This window comes from Camelus ferus, chromosome 26 (assembly GCF_009834535.1).
Source record: "Camelus ferus isolate YT-003-E chromosome 26, BCGSAC_Cfer_1.0, whole genome shotgun sequence".
Classification (NCBI taxonomy): domain Eukaryota; kingdom Metazoa; phylum Chordata; class Mammalia; order Artiodactyla; family Camelidae; genus Camelus; species Camelus ferus.
In genome coordinates, this window is record NC_045721.1 from 506,738 (window position 1) to 533,510 (window position 26,773).

The following is a 26,773-nucleotide window of genomic DNA, read 5'->3' on the forward strand; positions in this document are numbered from 1 at the left end:
TAATAATGGGACACAATTCAGGACTGTTTGGTTTGTGTTGAGAATCAGAATAACTAAAGTCTTTTGTTTTAAAACGAAAGTTTCAAAACTGTGATATACAAAATTAACACAAAAGTTTAATATGACTTAAACACTTGGGTTGAAATACGCTAGCTATATGTTTTATCAATCGAACCCCTATTCAAAGAACCAAATTCAAAGTACAGGAAAGACAAGACTTAGGACTAAAAGATGTTCAAAGTTAGAAGTGCCTCCTTTGACTTGTGCAAAAGCGTTCTTGATTTCTCCCCGCCCCACAGAAAGAAAAGGTGGAAATGTTTTAATTCTGTGTATGCAGTTGTTAGCTGTGGCCACTTGATATTGAAATGTTAACTGTAGCTCTGTGTTTCCATCCAGCTGAAGAAAACTTCAGAGGAATTAAATGAAGCTTTGTCAGCCAAGGAGGAAATAGCCCAAAGGTGCCACGAGTTGGATCTGCAGGTAAGAGGTCTGTTCCTGCCCTGCCTGTTCAAAACTCACGCCCTGAGACCCACCATGTGCGCTGGGTCCTAATTAGAGAAGAAGAAGAAAAAGCAGATCCTGGTGAAAGAGTGCAGGCTGAGCAGATCGGAGTTTTCCTTCCTTCTCGCAGTCCTTTTTTTTTTTTTTTTTTTTCTGAGTAAAAGTAGATTTATTTAGAGAGACGCACACACCATAGACAGAGCGCGGGGCCGTCTCAGAAGGCCAGAGAGAGAGAGTGGATTAAAATGGGGTGAGCTCACAAGAGAAGAGAAAGGAGAGAGATCCCCTCTCCAGAGGGTGGGGGAGATTTTTTTGAAGCCCTGATTTGTAGTGTTCGCTAATTTCCGCAGTTTGCCAATTTCCGCGATATAAACACCTTCTCAGTGACCGATTCCAAGTTATTGATAGTTTAACAGTCGGCTCACCGGACTCCTGAATATTGAACGAGCAGCTTGGTGACAGCCAGTGACAGCACTGCACCAGTCAGCATCAACCTCAGACGGGCAGAAGGCAGTTGGAGAAAGTGCCTAAGGGGCTGAAAGGAGTTAAGGGGGCAGTGGCCAGAAGCGCCGCTGCCGAGGAAGGCAGCTGCAGGACCCAGAGAACGCAGTGCGCGGGAGGCGCAGTGAGGCCGGAGCGGGTGCCCTGCGGAGGAGCTCGGCCTCATCACCCTGTCCCCCGCGGCAGACACGCTGACCTGTAGCCGCTTCCCAGTCGGAGGGTTCCTTTCTAAAGAGGTTAAACAGAAGTAAGGAGGTTAGACTGAGTATCAGTATTACAGGGTAAGGCCCTTTTCCTTTTGACCTTTCTGGGTTCTCTAATTCACAGAAAGACCAGTTTCTTGCAGTTAAGCCCAGAAGTGAATCCCATGAACAGTTTGCTGTTGACTGATTCTTTTTGTGTGTGTGTTTGTGATTCTGTTTTTCTTTTTTTTTTTTTTAATTGAAGTACAATTACAATGTGTCAATCTCTGGTGTACAGCAGAGTGTCCCAGTCACGCATATAGATACATATATTCATTTTCAATTTTTTTCCATTAAAGGTTATTACAAAATATTGAACATAGTTCCCTGTGTCTACAGAAGAAACTTTTTAGAAACATCTATTTTTATATATAGTGCCTAACATTTGTAAATCTCAAACTCCCAAATTTATCCCCTCCCACGCCCTTTCCCCAGTAACCATAAGATTGTTTGCTATGTCTGCGAGTCTGTTTCTGTTTTGTAGATGAGTTCATGTGTCCTTTTTTTTTTTTAAGATTTCACATATGAGTGATATCGTATGGTATTTTTCTTTCTCTTCCTGGCTGACTTCACTTAGAATGACGATCTCTAGGTCCATCCACGTTGCTGCAAATGGCATTATTTTATTCTTTTTACTCTAATGCGAAAAGATACATGCACCCCAGTGTTCACAGCAGCACTGTATACAGTAGCCAAGACGTGCTGTTAACTGACTCTTGAGTGTCAGGAAAATCTGCATAACAAGAAAGGGATAAACAGGAAACTAGCCCTAGAGGAAGTGGAGAAGGTTGGGGCCCCAAGAAGTGAGTCTTCTTTTTAACTACTTAATTCCCTCAGTGAAATTGGTGAAGGTATCGCATCTATCAAATGAGGACAGGATGCTGTTTCAAAAAGAAAAAAATCAGACATCAAGAGACACTCGAGTAAATTAAAAATAGAAATGTCAATATAAAAAATTGATGGGATGGTTGAAAATAAAGTTGAAGAAATCTCTCACAAACAGAAAAGACAGAAAGTAAGAAATGAAATTATTTGTCTGGGGTTTCTGTCAAAATCAGGGCGGTGGGGGGAGTGGATGGAGAACAGATGATGCATAATTGGCCAAGTTTTGATACTTGTTGAAGCTGGGTCATGGGTCCACGGCGCTCACAATATTTTCTACTGAAATCATTTTGCTCTGAAAGACATAAGAGTTGGTCACTGCTTTGGATGCAGATAGGAAGAAGTGTAGTCTTTGCACACTTGTCAAGTTTCATAGTAAATGGTATTTACCCAGTCATAATATCATTCTTAATTTTTTCAAGTTTTAAAATTGAGCTATACACAAATGCAGTCATTCCCTGGCTGGCTCCTTCTTGTCCAGTCTCAGCTCTAAATCACCTGGTTTATTTGTCATAAAATATCTACTGGGCACATCAGTGAGCCTGGTACCAAATCTGTCCTCACTGGGAAGGCCCTCCTCGGTCACCAGTCTGAAGGCATCATCCAGCCTCTCCTCTCATTCTCACTTTAGCCCTCTGCACAGCATTCTCCACTCTAGTTTTTGCACATTTTTATTAGTCTCCTTTCTTGTTCAGTGTGATTTGTTTTTGTTTATATGTTTACTGGGATGCTTTGTTTTGAACATCTAACACACACACATGCAGCAATGCCTGGCATGCAGTGGACACACGGTGAATGTTTGAGTGAGTGAATGAGGGAGCAGGTGACTGAGTCAATGAGTCAATGAGTGGGTGTTTAAAACTGCAGAGGTGACCAGTGACGGAGGCAAGAATAGTGCTGTAACTTTGCAAAGGAGGGATGATGGCACACGTGGCTATAATTTCACACGTCAGAGGAGAGAGTCACCTGATAATGTCTGAGGTTGATAAATCAAGAAAGAGTGGAATGTAACATTATTGAGAGATGTAAAGTCATAGCCAGGAGCAATAAAATTAGGAACATTAAAACTAATTGTCTCTTGGAAGTGGAAAAACTCAGCTGGAAACTATAGCTTTTTATATTTTATGATAAGCCCCTTTGCCTTAATTTTTTTTCTTAAATCGTGTTTATGTATTATTTTTAATTGGTCTCCTTTTTCTGTATGTGTGAAAAGGATTCTTGCCAAATATATTGAATTAAAATATTTTAGCAGCATTTGCTAGTCTCATAAGGCTAGTATTAAGGTATAGTTTTGTACACTTGAGATCATTTCATATAAATTGACCACATTCTAATATTTATACAATGGAATACTATTCAGCCATAAAAACGACAACATAACGCCATTTGCAGCAACATGGATGTCCCTGGAGAATGTCATTCTGAGTGAAGTAAGCCAGAAAGAGAAAGAAAAATACCATATGAGGTCGCTCATATGTGGAATCTAAAAAAAAAAACAAAAAACAAACAAACACCAGAAAATACAAAACAGAAACAGACTCATAGACACAGAATACAAACTTGTAGTTGCCAGCGGGGAGAGGGGTGGAAAGGGACAGACTGGGAGTTTGAAATTTGTAGATACTGACAGGCATATGCAGAATAGATAAACAAGACTATACTGTATAGCACAGGGAAATATACACAAGATCTCGTGGTAGCTCACAGCAAAAAAGAATGCGATAATGAATATATGTATGTTATGTATAACTGAAAAATTGTGCTCTACACTGGAAATTGACACAACATTTGTAAACTGACTATAACTCAATTAAAAAAAAATTGACCACATTCTGCCCTGTAAAGCAGTTCTAAATAAAACTCAAAGAATCTGTGTCTTTAGATCATGCTTTCAAAGCAAAGTGCAGTTTAAGTTAGAAATTAGTAGCAAAGAAAGTTTAAAATTTTTAAAGCCTTATCTATTTATTTTAAAAAGAATAAAAGACCAGAAATGAATGAGACAGCCCAGTGGCATAGAAGTGAGCCGCTGCCCTATTCTGAGCAAAGACTCATGCATTTATGGAAATCTGACAAGTCATGGAGCTGGCGTTTCAGGTTCATTCATTTATTCGGCATTTACTGAGCACGTGCTCCATACCATCCACTGTTCCAGTTGCCTTAGATACAGTGAAGATGGGGAAACACAGACGTGGATAGAACGTCTCTGCCCCAAGGTGCTTACACTCGAGGAAAGAAGACCGACAATAAACAAAGTAAGAATATAGTTTACGATGTAGTGTTAAGTATTCTAGAGAAGAATAAGCAGGGAAGGCAGACTGGAGAGAAGGGTGGGAAGGATTCGTTTTACATGGGTGCCCCATAAAGGCTGCCGGAGAAGGTGACATGTTAGCAGAATCCTGTGCGGGTGGAGGAGCAGCCCTCGCAGATTTCCCGGGGCAATGCGCACAGGCTCAGGGCACAGGCCTGGGGATGGGAGTGTGGCTGCTGAGTTTGAGGAGCAGCAGGAGGGTGAGGACGGCAGGGGTACATGCCAAGGAAGAGGACATCCGTCTGCAGAACCCTTAAAGCTTGGTAAAGACTTTGAGTAAGTGGGAAGTCACTGGAGGCTTTTGATCTGAGTTTTGTTTTAATGGATTTTAGTGGCTGCTGGTTGGAGAAGAGACTAAAGGCCAAATCAAGGAGACTAATTTAGAGGCCATTGCATTAAAAAATTATATTGGCCTAAATCAGAACTGAGAAGTGGTCAAAACATGTCTGAAGGCAGAGCCAGTGATACGTGCTGAAAGTGTGGATGTGGGTGTCAGAGTGAAATGTTCTGGCTTCTGATGGAGCCCCTGAAGGATGGAGGGGAGGACGGAGCGTCGGGAGCAGCTGAGAGTCCCACCTGGACGGTTTGGATGTGAGATGCTATTAGACATCCAAGCGAATGTGATACCCAGTTCAGGGGTCCAGGCTGGAAATGGAAACGTGCGAGCTGTCAGTGAGTAAATGGCGTTTACAGCCAGGAAACTGGCAGCCATCACTGTACTTAGAAAAGAAAAGCCATGGGTCCTTGTAGCAGAGAAATAAAGAACAATTAACTGAAGGGAAAGAGAAGGTAAAACCGGGGAAGTGGTACAGAAACCAGGAGGGGAAGGCATCCTGGGAGTTTCAAGGAGGGTGTGGTCTGCTCTCTTTGGTAAATAAACACCTAAGAGTAAAATGTCTGGGTTGCATGTTTCATTTTTTAGGAAAACGCAATCTGGTTTTCCTAATGTTTGGAACATTTCACACACTCACCAGGAGTGTTTGAGCCTCCCATTAGTTTTCATCTTTGCCAGCACTTGGTACAGCCAGTCTCTAATTTTTGGCATTCCAGTGGGAGTGTATTGGTAGAAAACATTGTGGTTTCAGTTTGCATTTCCTTACTGATTAATTGTGAGTATCTTTTTGTATCCTTAGTTGTCATCTGTATATCTTCTTTGGTGAACTATCTTTTCAAATATAAAAAATGAATTCTCCTTACTCCTACATATTGCTCTGCCCGAGAAATACTCCCAAAATCAACGTCTTAAGTGGAGGTTGATTGCACTCCTTTAAAAACAGAGTCTTGGTAATTCACATGTAATTATGCCGATTTCAGTGTAATTGATGAATATACCCGCTCTTTCCTCCATCCTGACAGGTCGCAGCCTTGCAGGAGGAGAAGAGTAGTCTGTTGGCAGAGAATCAGGTGTTAATGGAAAGACTTAATCAGTCTGATTCTATAGAAGATCCTAACAGTCCTGCGGGAAGGCGGCATCTGCAGCTGCAGACTCAGTTAGAGCAGCTCCAAGAAGAAACATTCAGGTAAAGGCCCACTAACTCAGTCTCATTTTTAAAAATTTGGTAATGTCCTTTAAAGTTTTCATGCCCTACAGCGTTAGTGGGGAGGATATAGCTTAGAGTGCATGCTTAGCATGCATAAGGGGTTCAATCCCCAGTCCCTCCTCAATAAATAAATAAACCTAATTACCGCCCCTCCCCTGCCAAAATAAAATAATTAAATAATACAATAATAAATAAATAAAATAAATTTTTTTAAAGAATATAGCGTTAGGACATCTGGGTAGCTGCATACTGAGGAGGCGGTGAAATTAACCACTTCCCAAAAGTCTTCCCACACAGTGTGAAATAACTTCACATCAGGGAAGAAGCTTGTATCCATGCTCACCCTCAGTGTGGCTCGAAGACAGAATGCCCCGACTGAGCTGTAACTGTGAGTGAAAGGGAGAAATCAAACCCTGGCCCAGTGCCCCTCACATCTGCCCCACCCTCACCCGCCAGGCACTTCGGGGCAGGTAAAGGCAGACCCGGGAGAAAGTCGACAGAGAACTAGTGAAGGGGCCTGAGGGTGAGCTGGAGCTGCTCACGAGAATGATGAAGTTCACTCAAAATCTGAAATTACTGTAAAAACAGAACAGGAAATGAGGTCACAAACTACAGGGACAGGATGTCAAAGTAAATGAATAAATGTATCTACTTAAAGGGCCAGATGCCATAAAAATGTACAAGCACTGAACTTAAAGAGGTTGGTACCTTTTCCTCGGCAGCATTTAAAGGGACACCGTGCACATGGCTTATAGAGACAGACTTATTTAAAGAGCAAGCTGATTTAAACACATCTCCTGGGAGAGGAAGAGGACAAAAAGGAGGAAAAGGGTCCATCGACAGCTGGATGGTGAAGGGGAAAGGAAGGAAAGGGTAAATGTGGTGTCCTACAAGACAGAACGGAACCACGTGGAGTTCTGTCAAAGGGCTTAGCAGTACGATGAAAATACTGTGTTATACTTTACTAGAAAATACATCACGACCTGTTTCTTACCGAGCCGTAGATTTCCAGCGTTAAAACTGTAGGAGGAATTAAGTATCAACTGGGTTTTTACTTATCAAGTATTTAGTATAGTAACATATCTACTATCCTTTGTTATTCCTCAATGGAATGTTTCTGGATTTTGCTTTTTCTTTTTGCCTTAACAGAAAAAAATAAAAAACTTTTCTTAGTCTTCTCAGAAACCTTGGAAAAACAGTCCATCCCCTACGGTCCACGTCCGCAGTTCATACTGTGATCCGAGGGCCCTTTCAGAGAGTCTTCAGGGCCCTGTTTGTTCCAAATACATTATCTGTGCAAGGCTGGATTTCCTTCATATTCCTCAGCCAAAAAGCCGTCCCAGCAGGGTGAATGTAGATGCAGACATGAGAGCCCAGCTGTCTTCCATTAAACCAGATGATTGGAATCACAGAATGTAAAACACATGGCCACTCCTCTTTTTTTAGACAATAGAGTTATTTTTCATAAACGATATATTGTCTATATTAACAGAATGGGTGTATTACCATTATTTTCAAATGACTAACATCTCATTTATGAATATTCTTTAAATCATTTGAAATAAAATAGCAAATTCAATCCAGTACTGTGTTAAAATAAGCTTTATCCCCGGCTTGTTAACCTGTTGAATATTATTGAATCTACTAATACAACTATTGAATCTGCTGTATGTTATATCTCCTTCAATCCATAAGTTAAAGGATAAAAAATATGTATATATAATAAGCTTTGTGCATGAAATTCTCCGTAAAGTTAATAATAAGATGAGGATGACAACCTATTATTTGACTTTTTTCTGGACATTCTAAAAATCCTGGCTTTGCCAGTTAATGTGTAACCTTGGGCATGCTTCCGTTTCCTCTCCTATAAGATGGTCTTCTAGAATTTTTGTGATCATTAATGAGTTAATATATGTAAAGTATTTTGAGACTATTGCTTGGCATGTACTGCTTTATAAGATTTAGCTGTTATTCCTTTTCTAGTAAATGAAATAAGAAAAAGAGAGGGAAGGGTATAGCTCAGGGGTAGAGTGTGTGTTTAGCATGCACAAGGTCCTGGGTTCAATCCCCAGTACCTCCTCCAAAAATAAATAAGTAAACTTAATGACCATTCCCCTCAAATATAACAGCTAACTAAATAAACCTAATTACCTCCCCCCAAAATAAACAAATAAAAATAGTAAAAAAAAGAAAAAGAAATGAGATGAAAATATTGGAGAAGCAAAAAGTAAATGATTATTACTTGTAGGTACTATATTTGTCCACCCAGAAGATATAAGAGAATCAACTGAAAAGTTCTTAGAAGCAGTAAACATGTAACAGGGAGAGGGTAACTGTAAGACCTTTGCAAGGTCATAAGCTTTTCTGGCAATAACTAGTTAGTACCGTCAGGAAAAGCTTCCACATCTAAGTGTATCAGCGAAGAATTTTTAAAAACACAAGTAATATGAGGGAGTTATATGACAAAAACTCGTAAGCTTTATACATAAAACATTTTAATGCTGTATGGAGAGAGAGAACATATTTTTATGTCATTTTTCTTATTGAAGGATCGTTGATTTACAATGTTAGGTTGGTTTCAAGTGTACAGCAAAGTGATTCAGTTATACATATGTATATATTTTCAGATCCTTTTCCGTTATAGGTTATTACAAGATATTAAATAGGATTCCCTATTTTACCAGTTTTTAATGGAGCATTATAAGAATGCCACTTTTTCTTAAATTATTATATAATTTGAACTTGATTCCAATTCAGATTTCATGTTCATCTACGAGTATTAATAAAGAAGAGATTCCCACAATATTTTGAGAACAGAGTATAATGAGGGAGTACTTGCTGTATCTAATGTTGAAGTTATAAACTTACAATAAGTAAAACACCTTGGTACGGGCGCAGCAAAATAAAAGACACCAATGACCCAAATGAAGATCCTGAAACTAATCCAAGTATGTATCAAAATACATAATATGATAAAGGAGGCGTTTTCTGCTCAATAGGGAAAGGCTGAATTATTTGTTTAAATAGTTTTGGAACGACTGGTAGATATTTTGGCAGGAAGAGTTAGATTCTTGCATTATATCATATACCCAAATGAATTCCAGGGAAATTGAAAACTTCAGTGTTAAGAATGAAACCATATAAATACCAGCAGAAAATAAAGAGTTAGAAGAAAAAGAGTTCTGACTGCTCATTAGAAGTGGAAACTATGAAGTATAAGGTTCATCAGTTGAATTACATAAAAATTGAAAACTCCTGTATACTAAATACATAAATAAAATTAAAAGTAAGTAATTAATGATAAATACTTGTAATATGAGACAGAATCTCATACATCCAAAGGAAGGATGTATGTTAAGCAAAATAAATTAATATAAAGTAGGAACAATATTATCCATATTTTGGGGGGAAAAGATCTTTGAATGGACATCAGATTGGAGGTTATACTCCAAAAATGTTAGCAGTAAGCATCCGTCTAGAGTAATACATGATTTTTATCTTTTTTGCTTTTTGCATTTTGTGACTGTTCAAAGGGAATATATGTTGATTTCATAATCGAAGAGAAAACTTGAAATAAATTATATCTTCTGTATTTTGAAAGCTATTTCTTGGTGTCTAACTCCCTGAATAGAGGAATAGTAATCAGTTGTTACCTTTCCATAAGCCTTGAAACAGTGGAATCTGTTTCTGGGATAGTTTCAACTTGGAAATACAACTTAGGGTCACGGAAGTAGGAGGCAAATTCAAGAAGAATGCGGTTTCATGTTTTTTACTTACTTTTACTGTTCTAAGGAGAATTATTAGACAGTAAATAGTGCTTTCTTGGTCCGTTTTGTTTTGGTTACAGACTTGAAGCAGCCAAAGATGATTATCGAATACGCTGTGAAGAGTTAGAAAAGGAAATCTCTGAACTCCGGCAGCAGAACGATGAGCTAACCACTTTGGCCGACGATGCTCAGTCTCTAAAAGATGAAATAGATGTTCTTAGGTAAACAGTCTTCCCGTCTCTGCAGACTCTCAGACCCATCTGAGCAATTCTGCCACAGATGTTCCAAACTCTGGTGTCTCCCAACACATTAAGGTGTTTAAGAGCCAGACCACCTGGGTCCAGATTCCAGTGCTACCATCTGTGTCACCGCTGTGTCACCTTTTTCTCATCTGTAAAATGGAAATAATACACATACCTCCCTCAGACTGACAGCTGGAATGAGTTGAGTTTATATTTGCAAGCACTTGGAACAGTATCTGGCAGATAAATGCTATGTGGAAATGTTCGTTAAATGGAAACTAGTCTCCGACTGTCGCTTCCTGCTTGGGTGGCTCTGGGACTTTTCTGATTACACTCCTGATCTTTCACTCTGAGTCCCCCAGGCACCCGATCTTCCTCCGTCTCAGACCCTGTCCCACTAGGCACCTCACTCCCTGTCACCACGTTTCCCCACCATTCTGCTCCTGTAACCTCTCCTGTGTTGGATCATTACAGCCATTTCTCTTTTCCACTTCTGCTCTGTGAATACTGAGAACGAATAGAGAAAAATCACTTGGTGCTATAGTTAGTCCTGGTACAGGGGAATGCTCCTTACTCCCCACGGGGCCCCTCCCGCCAGTCCAGGCTTCCATTGCTCATCAGCAGGAGGTGGCTGCTGCACCTTGTCATGACTCTTCTCACCTGACTGCCTCCCTCCCGAGCCTCAGTCTCAGTAGACAACACTGCCTCCTGCATGGAGCAAGGAGGCCACGCCCCGCAGACTCTCCACGTCCCGTGTCTCCTGCCTTCCTGTCATCTTTTCTCTTCTGCTTCTGTTATTCTTCCTCCTGTCCTGTGTCAGCTCCTCCTTCAGTGCTCTGGGTCTCAGCCCTTCTCCCATCCACAGGAACTGTGTTACATCAATTACCGTTTCTCTTCACGTTTTTTAAAATTATTATTTTTTAACTGAGTTATAGTCAGTTAACAATGTTGTGTCAATTTCTGGTGTATAGCACAATTTTTCAGTCATACATGAATATACATATATTCATTTTCATATTCTTTTTCACTGTGAACTACTACAAGATCTTGTGTATATTTCCCTGTGCTATACAGTATAAACTCTTCTATCTATTCTGTATATAACTGTCAGTATCTACAGATCTCAAGGTCCCAGTCTATCCCTTCCCACCCCCCCAACCCCGGCAACCGTTAATTTGTATTCTATGTCTTTGAGTCTGTTTCTGTTTTATATTTAAGTTCATCTGTCTTCTTCTTCTTCTTCCTCTTCCCCTCCCTCTCCTCCCCCTCCTCCTCCTTCCCCCTCCTCCCCCCCCTTCTCCTCTTCCTCCTTTCAGATTCCACATATGAGTGATATCATTATGGCATTTTTCTTTCTCTTTCTGGCTTACTCTACTTAGAATGACATTCTCCAGGGACATCCATGTTGCTGCAAATGGCATCATGTTGTCATTTTTATGGCTGAATAGTATTCCATTGTATAAATATACCATAACATCTTTATCCATCATCTATCAATGGACATGTAGGCTGTTTCCATGTCTTGGCTGTTATAATTAGTGCTGCTGTGAACGTTGGGGTGCAGATGTCTTTTTGAATTAGGGTTCCCTCTGGATATGTGCCCAGGAGTGGGATTGCTGGGTTCTCTTCACATTTGAGTCTGCCTTCTTAGCATATATTTATATGTTCACTTCCCTCTCATCTTAGAAAAAGTGAGAGATTTACGACTCTCTCCTTCCCTCCAGAACAAATTTAGATTGCATAAGGTAGAATTTACATTCTCTCCTCAACTCCCTAAAATTTGCCACCACCCGTCCCCTCTGCTGCACTGAAACAGCTGTTCCTCTTGTCACAGTAACATTCTGCTTGCCAGACTGTTCGGACACCGTACGGTTTATTTTGCTTTTGTGCTATATGTGACTCTGCGGCTACCCCCTCTTGCTTTCCTTAAATTTTATAATGTTGTCCATTACAAATTTTGCTGTAATCTGGGTCATATATTTGAACCTATACAAAAAAACTAAGCTGGAATCACCTTTGGTCTCGTAATTTCATTAGAACGTGCTATTTCTGGCAGTCCCTCCTGGTTTGGCACTGTCGAAAGCCACTTTACAACCGTGGACGTGTTTGTGACTTCTGGTTTCCCATCTCATTCTAGACATTCTTCTGATAAAGTGTCTAAACTAGAAGGCCAAGTGGAATCATATAAAAAGAAGCTAGAAGATCTTGGCGATTTGAGGCGGCAGGTTAAACTCTTAGAAGAGAAGAATACCATGTACATGCAGAACACCGTCAGTCTGGAGGAGGAGCTGAGAAAAGCCAATGCAGCCCGAAGTCAGCTTGAAACGTACAAGAGACAGGTACAAGGAGAGGCGGGGCATCTGAATGACGTTTTCAGCTGAGCTCTCCACTGTCACCCTGTGGCTTCTCAGACTCCACTGGCTTGTTTTTAGGGTATTCTGTTTTTTCCCTGGGAAGCTTAGTTCTTATCCAGAGGTTACTGATTGGTCTCTAGACTTCTTTTTCTATTTTTACTGTTTTTAATTTGTGATTTACTATTTATAGTATTTTTAATTTTTAATTTATTGTATAATACTTAAGAAGTACACAAAAGTAAAAGAAAAAAATGCAATAAGCATCTGTGCTTCATAAATAAAACACACTCTTCCTGCCATCACAGTAACCACTGTGCTAGTATTCTTTTGCTGCATGAAAATATACATATATTTATCCCGAAAAATTGCATTTTTGACGTTTTGAAACTTTATACAAATGATACGGTAAAATTTCTGCGATGTACTTTTGCTCAGTGAACACTTGTGGGATTGATTTGTGTTGACAGGTGTGGCTTTATCCATTCACGCGCACCACCATGAGACACTATAGTACAATGTATCCATTTTTCTGTAACAGGACATACAGGATGCTTCGGGCTTTTTTTCTTTTTTATTACAAGAAATGCCATTGAAAATAGTATTAATGTCCTCTTCTATACATGTGTGAAAGTTTTACAGCTCTGTGGAATGTCTTCCTAGAGTATCTTCATTTAACTAGATATTGCCAAATTGTTGTCCAGAGTGACTGAATGACCAGCAGGCAGTTGATTTGAACTCGTGTTGCTCCGCATCATCACCAACACAGTTGACGTTCTGCCAGTTGATTAGATGGATTTGAAATGATGTGATTATACTTTGCGTTACCCGGATTACAAATATATTTACTGATCACATTTCTTTTGTGAATTGCCTATTTTGATCTTCTATTCATTTTTAACATTGCATTATTTCTTTTTTTGATTCTGAAAGTTCTTTATATGTTCCTGATATTAACCTTTTGTCACACGTTGCGTTTATTTCCTACCAATCTGTGAACAGTCCTTTTCCTTTTTTTGAGATTGGTAATTTTTATGTAATGCATTCTAAATATCTTTTTCTTTATGATTTATGCTTTTTATGTCTCATTTAAGAAATCACTTCCTACATAAAGATGTAACATTAACTTCCCTTTTCTTTATAGAAATCTAATGTGTGTTTTGTATGTTTGGGTCTTTAATTCACAAGAAATTGATTTTTGTGTAGGGTGTGAGGCAGGGATCCATTTGATATTTTTTGTCTGTGTGGACAACCAGTCAACCAAGCAGCATTTATTTAATAATTAGTCTCTTCTGCAGTGACCTGCAATTCTGTCTTATCATGTATCTAATGTCTCCATGTTATATGTGGTGTGTTTGTGGGCAGTCTCTTCTGTTTCATTGGTCTGTCTATTCTTACACCAATATACTCTTATTAGCTATTGATCTGTGGTAATGTTGATATTTGGTAGTACAGACACCTGCACCATGTTCTTTTTCAAAATTACTTGTCTATTCTTAGACCATTCCTTCCCCTTTAAACCCCAAGTCTTTGGCAATTGGAATTACATTGATCTTGTTGATGAGTTTGGGGCGAACTGACATCTTTATGACAATGAATGTTCCTGTCAGTGAATATATATCTTTCCATTTATTTAGATCTTCAGCATCTTTCAATTAAGTTTTATAATTTTCTTATATATATCATGTACATATTTTGTTATATTTACTCCTAGGTGCTTTATGTGTTTGGTTGCTTTTGTAAATGCATTTAGAAAAAGGAAAGATACAATTTTTGGTGTGTTGTTCATTTATGTGATTGAAATCAGTTTTTATACGTTGATTTTACAATCTTGACAGATTCCCATATTACTTGTAATGATGTCTGTTAGTTCTCTTGCCAGAAGTCGTATTTTATACAAATAAAAGCTATTTTGTTTCTTTCTACTCCATACCCTTTTTTTCATGTTAATCATCATGCCTGACCTTTAATACAGCCTTGAATAATAGTAGGCAGCCATTTCTTATTGATTTCATACACAGTGCTTTAAATGTTTTACCAGTATATTATAAGGATTACTATAGGTTTTTGTAGCTGCCTTTTGTTAGGATAACGAAATTCCATTGTATTCTTAATTTGAACAGAGTGTTGTTTATCTTAAAAGGATGTTGAATTTAATCAGCCACATCTATTGAGAGACTTATGCTGTGTCTCTTGTCTATTAATGTGATAAATTATATTAATGGACTTCCATACTTAAACCATCCTTTCATTCCTTGAGATAAACTTAATTTAGTCATAATGAATTTATTTGTTGTTTCATGATTTACATTCACTTTGTTCATTTTCTTGGAATATCCTACCTCTATGATTTATTTATTTAAACTTTTCTATCTTGTGCTTTCCTTATCTTCTGATTTTGGCATCAAAATTATATTAGCTTAATATAATAAATTAGGAAAGTTTTAGGAGAACAGCCATATACTGGCTGGCAGATTTTTTTGGTGGATACTTTTTTTTCCCAACAATTCATTATGAAAATTTTCAATATATAACAAACTTGAAAGAATTAGTGAACTTGAATATGGACTGAGAAATTACCCAAGATAAATATAGCCCAAAGAAACTATAAATGTGATTTAAAGGTACTAAATTAAAATGAGAAATGATCCAGTTAGAGTTCCAGAGGAAAGAACGGAATGAATTACAGAAGGACATTATTTGAAGGAAAGAATGGCTGAATATTTTTCAGAATCAATGAAGTACATCAGATTTAGAACTAACAGTGAATTAAAAAGAAATCTACACCTACAAATGTTGTAGTGAAATTGCATAATACAGTAATTCTCTTTGTCTGTTTCCAATCTAGAGCTTAATATACTTTACTTTTCTGGTTTTGTTTTTGTTTGGGGGTTTTTTTTGTATGTGTGAAGGGGGTAGTAATTAGGTTTATTTGTTTATTTTTTAACAGAGGTACTGGGGATTGTGAATGCTAAACACGTGCTCTACTCCTGAGCTATCCCCTCCCCTATACTTTACTTTTCAGTGTAGTATTTTTCTTTCTTCAGTTTCCCTTTGGATGCCCTTTCAAACCTGCCTGATCATATCTGATGGTCTCTTATTCCTTGCCATATTAAACCTAGTGTTTGATGTCTGATAACTCCAATCTGAAATCCTTGGAGGTCTTATTCTACTATTTCGTGGTGGTGGTTATTGTTAATGTTTTTCTGCTGACTGTTGTTCACAGTGGCTTATTTCTTTGTGAATTTTGTAATTTGGGATTTTGCTCTGTCATTTGGCTCATCTTTACCTTTAGGAATACTGGGGGCCTGGTTGAAGTTGTGTGCCTCTAGACAGTATATGTCTTTTCTCATGCCAGATTCTTAAGCCAGACAGCATTACCAACCAGGACAACTTTAAATTAGTTGGTTGGCTTAGGATTTGCCAGACAAGGCATGTGGTAAGAATTCAAACACAAGTCCATCTATTCACAGGCTGCAGTTACACATTTTTTAAATCACACTTTTTAGAACCTAGAACACTCTCTTTAAGACAGGCAAGTTTCCTTACTGATTTTGCCAGCTGGTGAATTGTTTTCCTAACCCACCTGTTTACTGACTTGCCACTTTTTAGAGCCCAAGGTGATTTCACAACCACCTGTCTCCCAAGAACTTTGAAAGTCTAGGTTCCTGGCATTGCCATTTGGCACCTCAGAGTACCTACAGTTTCCTCACAAAATTCCCACTCCAGTTTTAGCCCCTGAGGATTTCTCTTATTTTCTTATAAGCTTAGCAGTGCAATTGCATTTTTTTTCCTCTAGTATTTCTTTTGCTTCATGATCAAATGTTTTCCATACAGTTCCCTGTGTTACAGAAGATGGAAGTCCTGTAGGTTCTTCATAGTTTCAAACATTTGTTCCTCTCGATGATCTGGTTTTAGAACCCACAGTGTCTGGGCAGATTTTTGTACCTAGTTCTCTCCATTGGGATAGGTTCCTCTTTTTTTTTTTTTTTTTTTTTTTTTTTGAGTATTTGTGGGGAAGGGAATTTTCCTAGATCTGTAGAAGAAAATAGTAATAATTTCCAAAGTTTTACATTATAAAAATTAATAGTACCTTTCTATATCAGGTAGTAGAGCTGCAAAATAGATTATCTGAAGAATCGAAGAAAGCGGATAAATTAGATTTTGAATATAAGCGGCTAAAAGAAAAAGTTGACAGTCTTCAAAAAGAAAAAGATGTGAGTATCTATATTAGGCATTTTGGTTGTGAGCACTGCCAAAATTAAGAAAATGATATTTAATTCATGTTTTGACTACATTAATTTCTTCTTCTATTTATAAATTTAAAAATTAGAGATCTTGTTTATTTTTATTATTATTTTTTTAAGGAGTTTCTGGGGATTGAACCCAGGACCTCGTGCATGCTAAGTACACACTCTACCGGTTGAGCTATATCCTCCCCCCATTTTTAAATTACACATTTATATTTGTGTTTCAGAAATAGATCTAAAATAAAAGATTAAAAGAATATGTTTACTTCTCTTCTAATTTCTTTTATATATATCTTTTCTACTACTGTTATTTCTTTCACATTGATTTACTTAGAACTTTCTGTGTATTTATGTAGCTTTTCTGTTTTCTGTATAAGTAATATAGAGGACACGAATTCTTTTTGTTGTTATTCAGCATATTTTGAAGCTTTTAAAAATATTTTTTACTTTGTCCTGAGACATGAATATTTAACACTTTGTTGTTTGATCTTTTATGTCTCCTGAAAAGAATGTTATTTACATAATAAGGTCTTCATTGTTGTGGGTGGAGCAGTTTTGCTTCCTGTGTTTAACTGGATGGCTTACTGAATGTAGCCTTACACACAGTATATCTTCCATATTGTTAAATGGGGGGAAAGTTGTGTAATCTTTTCCTTCTGTGATCTTTCTATAGAAGATCAAAAGATTTATTAACCCATCCACGTTCACCACCGTTTATCATTCCGTTCGGTAAGGCAGAGACCACTGATGACTGATCTCACAGAAGCTGAAGCTAACTTTCCTTACTCTTCTTAATGTCCCTCCAGAGGTTAAGAACAGAGAGGGATTCCCTGAAGGAAACCATTGAAGAGCTTCGCTGCGTACAGGCTCAAGAAGGACAGCTCACAACTCAAGGTACCACCTTTTCAGAAGCCCGAGCAAGGTCGTTTGCTTCTAATAGCATCAGTAAAAATATTAGATTCGTTTTAAGATGATTGCAGCAACAAGCGAGGATTTAAAGTTGGTGAAGAGATGATGAGATTGATGTAAATTTTGAACTGTACCCAGGTTTTATGGCAAGTAGGCTGTAATTATGAGACCGGATTTGCTTGCTGACTTTTTCATTTTAATTATACTTAAGTGTTTGGGTTTTATTAAATCAAAAGCATAAACATTTGTTAAGTCATCTCTGTTAATAATAAACCTGGAAAGTTTTACTCTGGAAGGTTTCTAATGACCTCTTCAAAAGAATGTCAAACTTTCTAAATCAATGATTCTTTTCAGCTGAGGTGTGAGGTGGGTATCAGTTCACTAAGGCACTTACATCCAAAGTGGGAGACTTCTCCCAGGAAAGGAGCAGCACTGAGCTGAGGGTTTACCTTCTGCTGCATTACCGTTATCACACGGGGGAGCCGGGAGCCTGACTGATGGGTTGTACAGCTTCCCAGTCTGTTCACTCCCATTCTAATAACCACCCTTGGTTTTTCAGTTCCCCAAAATCAGAATTTTCCTTTTGCTCCCACTGCAGCCTCCTTTTCCCCTCCTCATCCCCACCAAACCTGCTCATTTGCTCCATCCACCTCCAACCCTCCTCTGCCGTTTCTGTTTATCACTGTTGATACCTCATTTTCCGGCTCACCCAGCCTGCACACCGGCCACTTCAACTGTGTTCTCATCCCCACCCCATCTCCTTATCCTCTTCACCTATTTCTGGACCAGCTTGTCAAACCCTCATTCGGTTTTATTCTCTATTCCAAATTACCAAGGCCAGCTAAAGAAAATTTCATGTCTTCTGGTTTTTTTCTTTCTTTTGGTTTTTGTTCACTGGGGTGTAATTGACATGTAACATTATACCATTAGTTTCACATGTACAGTACAATTCAATATTTGTATATGTTGCAGAATGATCAAACACTAAGTCAAGTTAGTTAACAACTATCACCATACATATTGAAACATTTTTTTTCTTGTGATAACTTTTAAGACCTACTCTTAGCAACTTTCAAATATGCAATACTGTGTGATGCTGTACAGCATGCTGTACATTAACATCCACGTGACTTACTTATTTTATAACTGGAATTTTGAGCCCCGTCACCCATTACCCCACCCCCTCCTCTCTTTTCCAAAGTGGCTGCACCAATTTACATTCTTATCACCTGTGCACAAGGGTTCCCTTGTTTCCACATCCTCAAAGATACTTATTATTTCTCTTCTTTTTGAGAACAGCCGTTCTGACAGGTGTGAGGTGACAGCTCACTTTGGTTTTGATTTGCATTTCCCTGGTGATTAGTGAAACTGAGCATCTTTGTGTGTACCTGTTGCCTATGTGTATGTCTTCTTTGGAAAAATACCTATTCAGTTCCTTTGCCCATTTTTTAATTGGACTGTCTGAGGTTTTTGGTATTTAGTTGTATGAGTTCATTATGTATTTTGGCTATTAACCCCTTATCAGATACATGATTTGTAAATATTTTCTCCCACTTGGTAGGTTGCCTTTTCATTTTGTTCACAGTTCCCTTTGCTGTGCAGAAGCTTTTTAGTTTGATGAAGTTCCACTTGTTTATTTTTGCTTTTGAGACAACCATATAACTTTCTTGATTGTCCTCACCACCCTAAAAAATTATTTATCATAATTGGATCCTTGCTGCTTGGCCATCCTTTCATATATCTCTAATCAACTTTACATAAGTTTTCCCCAAATTTTAAGAATCCAGCCTTGAAACTTAATGATTTAATTCTCAGCTCCTATGTCACCAAGAAAAGGCAGGTAAATTTATGTAAACTTTCACATCTGTTTCTTTGCTACCTTTATTTATTTATTTTCAATAAATACTTTTTATGATTTTTTTTCTCTTTTTTCTTTATGGGGGGGGTAATTGGGTTTATTTGTTTGTATTTGGAGGAGGTACTGGGGATTGAACCCAGGACCTTGCGCATGCTAAGCATGCACTCTACTGCTTGAGCTATACCCTCCCCTCCTCTTTGCTTCCTTTAAACCTGTATGTTTTAACTTTATTTATGTATATATCCTTGAGCTAACACTTCTGCTTTAAAAATTTACCCTAATGAATTAAAGCATTGTTTATAATAGTGGAATTTAGAAATAACATTAAAGTTCAGCAGTACAGGAATGACATTCTCATTCAACTGTATACTTTAGAGCCATTAAAAAGAATGAAGTAAATCTTACATATGCCTGACATGGAGAGCTGTTATATCATTACACTAAAAGAGTAGATACCCCATTTATGATAAACACTCTTAGCAACCTAGTAAAGGATATCAATAAGAAACCTACAGTAACCTCATACCTAGTAATGAGAGGTTAAACGCTTTTCCTCTGAAATCAGGAATGAGGCAGGGCTGTTAGGTCTTGCCGCTTCTGTTCAGCATGGAGCTTGTAGCCAGTGTAGTCAGACAAGAAACAGAAATATAGCATCCAGATTGGCAAGGAGGATGTAGAAAAATCATAGATCTGATCAGTGAGTTCAGCAGGGTCTCAGTGTTTCAAGATCAGTGTATGAACACCAATTCTGTTTGTATACTACTAGTAAACAGTCTGAAAATGACATTACAATAGTGTTATAAAGGCAAATGCTTAGGAATAAGTTTAACAAAGAAATGCAAGACTTCTACAGTAGAAACCACAAATCACTGCTGAGATAAATTAAAGGTCTAAATAAATGTAAGATGTTCCATGCTCAGATATTGGAAAATACACCATAGTTAAAGACAGTTCTCTTCATGTTGCTGTGAAGATTCAACTCAATCCCATTCGAATTCTCAGCAGACTTTTTATGAAAATTCACAAGCTGATCCTACAATTTATATGAAAATACAAAGGAGGCACTACAGCGAAAAAATCTTAAAGAAAAGTTGGAGAACTTACACATCCTGATTTCAAAAGTTATAACTGAACAGCATGAAACTCACATGAGGATAGATGTAGAGACAATACACCACATTCATGAATGAAGTGAGAACCACGTGATCATCTCAATTGATGCAGAAGAGGCAGTTTGACAAAATCCAACACCCTTTCATCATGAAAAAGAGAACTAGAAAGCAAACTTCTACATCCTGATGAAGGCCACATGGAAAACCCACAGCTAACATCATACTCAGTGGTGAAAGGACTGAAAGCTTTCCCCCTAAGCTCAGGAGCAGGACAGGATGCCCACTGCCACCTCAATCAAACCCACCGTGAGACACCACTTAACACCCACTGGGATGGCTATTACCAAAAACATTTAAAAAAAAAAAAAAAAGGAAAATGACAAGTGTTGGTGAAGCTGTGGAGAAATCAGCACCTTCTTGCATTGCTGGTGGGAATGTAAAATGTGGCAAGCGCTGCGGTAAAGTTTGGTGGCTCTTTAAAATGTTAAACATAGGTTACCACGTGATCCAGAAATTCCATTCCTAAGGGCAGACCCAGCAGAATTCAAAGCAGGGACTCAACCAGACACCGGTGTACCAGTGTTCACAGCAGCATTAGTCACAGCATCCAAAAGACGGAAACAGCACATGCACCCACGGACAGGTGAATGGATTAAACAAAAGTCGTATATACGTATAATGGAATATTATCTGGCTGTATAAAGGGATGAAGTTGTGATAAATGCTGCAACATAGGTGAATATATTGAAAACATGATGTCAGGTGCCGTGGGCCAGATACAGAAGGACGAGTGTCGGTAGGAGTCCCCTTATCTGGGGTACTTGGGGGCAGGTTCATTTAGACAGACGGAAAGTGGAGTAACAGTTATGAGGGCTACGGAGAGAGTAATGGGGAGTTACTGCTTAATGGTTACAGAGTTTTGTTTTGAGTGATGAAAAAGTTTGGGAATGGATAGTGATGGTTCCACAACAAAGTGTACACTTAAAAATTGTTCAAATGATATGATGATGATGATGATGATGTAAGGCAACTGCAGCATGGTTTTTTTACTTGAATTAAAGATTTCAACTGTTAAAATCAATGCTCAAAGAAGGGGTTCGTATAGGAAGCAGAGGAGATGGTTGTGCTGTCTCTCAACCTTGCATCCACGCCTGTGTGTTTCTAGGGTTAATGCCCCTGGGGAGTCAGGAATCTTCGGACAGTCTGGCGGCAGAGATCGTTACCCCCGAAATCAGGTAAGGAGATCGTGAAGTTCACGGTCACACAGTATTCCCGGAGAAAACGTTCTCCTCTCTCATGAAGAGGACCAGCTCCTCATTCTTTACCACTGACGCTTTCAACCTGAACTCAGTGTTTAGAGGTCCGTGTTTTCAGCGTGCTAGAAGCCCAAACAGAGACTTGATTTCTTGCTTTGTGAGGACAGTGTTTCACACACACACACACAGCAAACTGACATGTCTGTGCTCAGGGATCCTCAGCAGATGTTTAGCAGTGAAACCACTTGGCCCAATGACAAAGGTCATGCCTAGCCATCAGCCTGCAAAATAGGCACTAAGACGTACTAAGTACATGGCATGGTCTGGGACAGACAGCGCAGAGACAGGAGGAAATATCTCCCCATCACTGCTCCTCTTCCCTCGCTAGTACCTTACATTTTCACTCAGTCATAGCATTTTAAATATCCCATTTATTTCAGTATATGCCTGGCTTTATGTATAAGAATGAAAAATTGGTAGGGAAGCACCAACTGTCCAGCAAAAAGATGAATGATTAATTCTGAATATTGCTTTTACCTTATCTGGGCTAATTTGCCCCCTTTTTAAATTGACACAGGTCTTGATTCTTCATGACACAGTTGGAGGTATGAAATAAAATAATGATCATGTAAAAGTTTTATAAACCGTGAAAGTTGCAGTAGGTGTTCAAATACTTGTGGAATAAATGAAGACAATGTTTATTGTTGTTGGCATTTATTTAAGGACAGACAAAAGAAGTATAATGCAACACCAATTCTAGCATCTTGTATACCTTTTACTTTTCTGCCATCTGATGTGGCACTTTATTATTGGACCAATAAAATTTGTTGAATGAATGAACACTTATTGTTATGAATATTTATAAATAAATAGCTGTGTCCAAAAACCAGTTTTTAGGAAGCATATAGGTAAATGCAGTTGGATTTTTAACTGAGAGAAAAGAACAGTGATAAAGATTCAACAAATAAAATGGCTTTTTTTTGAGTATTACTTAATACCAGTTAAAATATTCTCTGTGTCCAGAAGAGCTGTCAAGAAAGTGAAATAGTACAAGAGATGAAATTTCTCAGCATATGTAATATACTTGATATATAATGACATTTGCCTGTCTAATTTGCAAAAATCTATTAAAGTGATGATTTTCACTGTGGAGAAATTGGAGAACTCATAAACTGGGAGTAAAAGTTTAAACTGATAAAGCTTTTTTTAAAATTAGCTTTTTAAAAATTGAGATATAATTGACATATAACAATGTATTCGTTTTAGGTGTACAACATAATGATTTGATACATGTGTATATCGTGGAACAGTTACCATAATAAGTTTAATTAACATCCATCGCCACACATAATTACAAAAAAAATTTTTTCTTATGGTTGTACAACTTCTCTTTTGAGCAGTCTGGCAAAATGTGTGTATTTGTGCCTCTCTTTTGACCCAATAATTACTTTGCTGAGAATTAATCCTGAGGCAATAATCAAGAATATACAAAAATGGATATTTATAAAGCTGATTGTTAATAACGTGTTAAAGCTAAAAATGGGTAATAATCTAAATGCCCAATAATTAGGCATTGATTCAATAAATGATTCGTCTCTGTATTTTAACATTGTCATTTAAAATATTAAAATATAATGATGAAAAGATTGTGAGAAGTGTAAATAGCAGATACCAAGGTAACATACCGCGAGATACCTTTTTACAAGTGTTCGCGTGTCTGTACGTATACATAAACTCAGAAGGCTGTGTTTCAGCAGTAATTATTTTGCTCCGTAGGAGGGCCTGTATTTTCTTCTCACTTGCCCTTTTTTGGTCTCCCTGAAGTGTGCTTGTTTTATTTTGTCACTGGAAAATATGATGAAGTCATTGTTGTCCATTTACGAAATAGATGAAGTTCTATGTAACTGCTTCATTTGGGCTACAGATACGACTCTCATCTTTTCAGTAGCAAAAGTTAAAGTCCCTCATAAGATTTACACTGTTTACAAAATGAGAGCAGATTGTTCAGTGTGTTTGATGTTTCTTTTCTGTTTTTTCTTTTTCCATGAGAAGCACAGCTTTTCATAGCTTCTGGTGTTGACAGTAGTAGCTCCTTCGTGCAGCCCTCGAAAGACGAGTCCCTCTGACATAAAAGATGAATTGTATCTCCCACAAGTGTATCTCCAGTTATGTCTTCATATCAATTAATATTCAGTTGTATCGTCCCTGCAGTAAACGCAGTGGCAAGTTTTGTGTGGCTGTTTCTTTCAACATCCCTCAGCGTAAGCTCTGGGCATCACACAAAGAGCCTAAGACAGTGCAGCCCCGTAACGTGGCTCTGATCGTCTGTCTTGTTTCAAGAATATCTGTGGGAGTGGGGTGGACTGCATATCTTGGAGGCATTCTTCATTGAATATTATATCTTGCCACCAAATGATTGGTAATTTAAGAGCACAGCATTAGAGATGACATTTGTTGACGAGAACCAAAGAACAAATACATAGATGCACTCATAGCTCAAATACTTAAATCTTTAGACTTAATACTTACAAAGGAAGTAGGATTTTTGAAATCTTATTTATTGCAAACCATGATATTTGGAGATTCTATTCAGATTATCCACTCTAAAAAGCAAGTGCTCAACACGTGAAGCATAACATCTCAGCCAGTTACAACAGGAGCTAAGTTCTTTGCCGGTCCTCTGTCTTTCATCTCTATCCTGTGTATTAAATCTGTAACAGTGCACACCTGGATTTTGATAGCCGTGTTGTATTCCTGCGCCAGATAATCAGCTTTTCTTCTGCGCTCAGGGAGAAACTTATTCGCCTTCAGCATGAGAATAAGATGTTAAAGATTAACCAGGAGGGATCCGACAATGAGAAAATCGCCTTGTTGCAGAGCCTTCTCGATGATGCCAACCTGCGCAAGAATGAACTGGAGACGGAGAACAGGTAGGCTGCGGAGAGGCGGCCACACCTGGACACACATCTTCTCTGTTCGCTTTGGCTCTGATTCCCCGAAGCAAAGGTGTGAAGTGCATTTTGAAAAGTGACAACATGCTATTCCGTTTCACTTCAAGAGCACTTCTTTTCCTCTTTTCCACTTACGGACAAATTTGCCCCAAATTATTGTGTCTCTGTAATAGTGTTCCCTTCTTTAGTTCTTTAAGCAAAATGATAGCAAAGCCCTGACATCTTCCCTTTCTAGTCACTAATTAAAACTGGAAGATTAAAAAAGTCACCATTAATTCACAGTCTTTCCAGACAGCTCACTTCGTAGTCATGATCGGGTTAATTAGTTTACCCTGTTTTTACAAATTAATGTTTCAGAGAATTGATTGGTGTGAGGAAAATGGGAGGATCTGTCGTAGTGAATAGTACTTTTTAAAACATCTGCTGTTTCTTGTGACTCTAATAGGAAATCATCCCTCTTATGAACAATTCAGTGATTCCGAGAATTTAGAATCTGGAGATTTAACAAGAGCGTTACTTTTCTGCTTTCAGTTTTAAGAGTATTGCATTTTGCAGGCATTCAAAACTACTCTTAGGAGCAGTAGCTTACTCTGGCACGGGTTACGTTCGTGTTTTGTCGTGACAGTCTTCTGGTTCTTTCCTTTTAGAAACTGTTCCTTAGACACCAAACACGTGATGTCTTTCCTTTTTCTTAGGGCTGCGATATTCTGTCATCTGGCAGGGATTTGACACTTTCATAAATAGTTTCCCAGTTCACGTGATGTTACAGATTACTCCTCTGATATGCCTGATTGATTCGGCATTTCCCAGGTGTGAGTCAGTCTTGAGAGTCAGGATTGTTATGACAGTTTCACGTGTCCCTTCCTCCTGTAACGCTAATTTTTTTTTTTTTTTGTAACGTTGATTTTTAAAGCTGTGGAGGGAGAGTCGGCAAACAGTGTAAATACCAGGGTGATTATTAGAGCATAATTGAGCACCAATAAGAGGAGACATTTTTTAGATCAGTTTTTAGGAGCAGAGATCTGAATATTAGAAAAAGTTGGGGGAAGGGTATAGCTCAAGTGGTAGAGCGCATGCTCAGCACCCAAAAGGTCCCGGGTTCAATCCCGGTGTACCTCCTCCAAGCGGAAATTACCTAATTTCCTCCCTCTCAGCAAAGCACACTTAGAAAAAGTGGGAAAAGAGAAGGGGGAGGAATGGGAATTGTAGAAGACAGCCAGCAATCGCGCAGAGCCCTGGTGAGGGAGGGCACCTCGCAGTCCCCCTTCACCCTGGACCTCGGGGCTATATTCAAGCTACGCAGTCAGGAGAGCCTTCTGGTCAGTGAATCCACACCTACAGCTCCTTCTGCAGCACTCCCCTGGTTTTTCCGAGGCCCTTTCCTCTTGTCTCCTCCAGAACAGAACAGAACAGTGAATTGTCACATGTTTGTTCTTACCGACTTTATTAAGTGTCGCCATAAACTCATATGAGCAGGGGACTGGTCACCTCACAAGTGCCTGTGTTACTTACATCTGTGTTTGTTTCCTAAATTACAACACGGATGATAACTCACCTTTAGATTTTACCACCTATGGGCGTTATGACCTATGACAGCAATAATCATAATAACAACCGCTAACATTTATTAAGCCCGTGGTTGCTCCAAACACTGTACTAAGTGTTTAAATACGTGGTCTTACTTTATTAAAGTTTTACAGACTAAGGACTTTGGGCTGAGACTCAGGCCATGTGACTTCAAAGCCTCCACTTCACCCACACCGTCTTTTTTTGCCAATTTATCTTCGGCCACGTTTATAAAACATTTTTTTTTTTCCCTGTCTTCCTCTCACAGGATCCTTTTTTCTGAAGTGAATTATCATAGGTTTGTTCTCACCGAGTTTATTAGTAAATGTTGACATTACCTAGTCTCTAACTGAATCTCTTCCTGGTTAACAGCACTGGACTCGCACCAAGAAACCAGAGTTTCAGCCCCACTCAGTCTTTTAACTGTACGACTGTAAATGCAATTTGCTCACCACCCTCCCAATCACCTTCCGAGGGAGGAAAGGTTTGCAGTCAACCTCCAAAGTCCTATGCAGTTGGTTTTCCCAATGAGCTAG

The 26,773-nt window shown here is 38.5% G+C and overlaps 1 protein-coding gene across 4 annotated transcripts in view; it reads left to right on the forward strand.

The window, feature by feature from the left end:
* Window positions 1-26,773, forward strand: part of HOOK3 (hook microtubule tethering protein 3) — a 93,639-nt gene that overhangs the window by 40,486 nt on the left and 26,380 nt on the right. For all 4 annotated transcript variants that reach the window (XM_032468490.1, XM_032468489.1, XM_032468491.1 and 1 more), the window contains exons 8-15: window positions 397-480; window positions 5,791-5,954; window positions 9,823-9,963; window positions 12,122-12,323; window positions 16,442-16,552; window positions 17,392-17,479; window positions 21,630-21,699; window positions 24,510-24,650. In XM_032468490.1, the coding sequence (XP_032324381.1) occupies window positions 397-480; window positions 5,791-5,954; window positions 9,823-9,963; window positions 12,122-12,323; window positions 16,442-16,552; window positions 17,392-17,479; window positions 21,630-21,699; window positions 24,510-24,650 (1,001 nt within the window). The remainder of the gene's footprint in view (window positions 1-396; window positions 481-5,790; window positions 5,955-9,822; window positions 9,964-12,121; window positions 12,324-16,441; window positions 16,553-17,391; window positions 17,480-21,629; window positions 21,700-24,509; window positions 24,651-26,773) is intronic.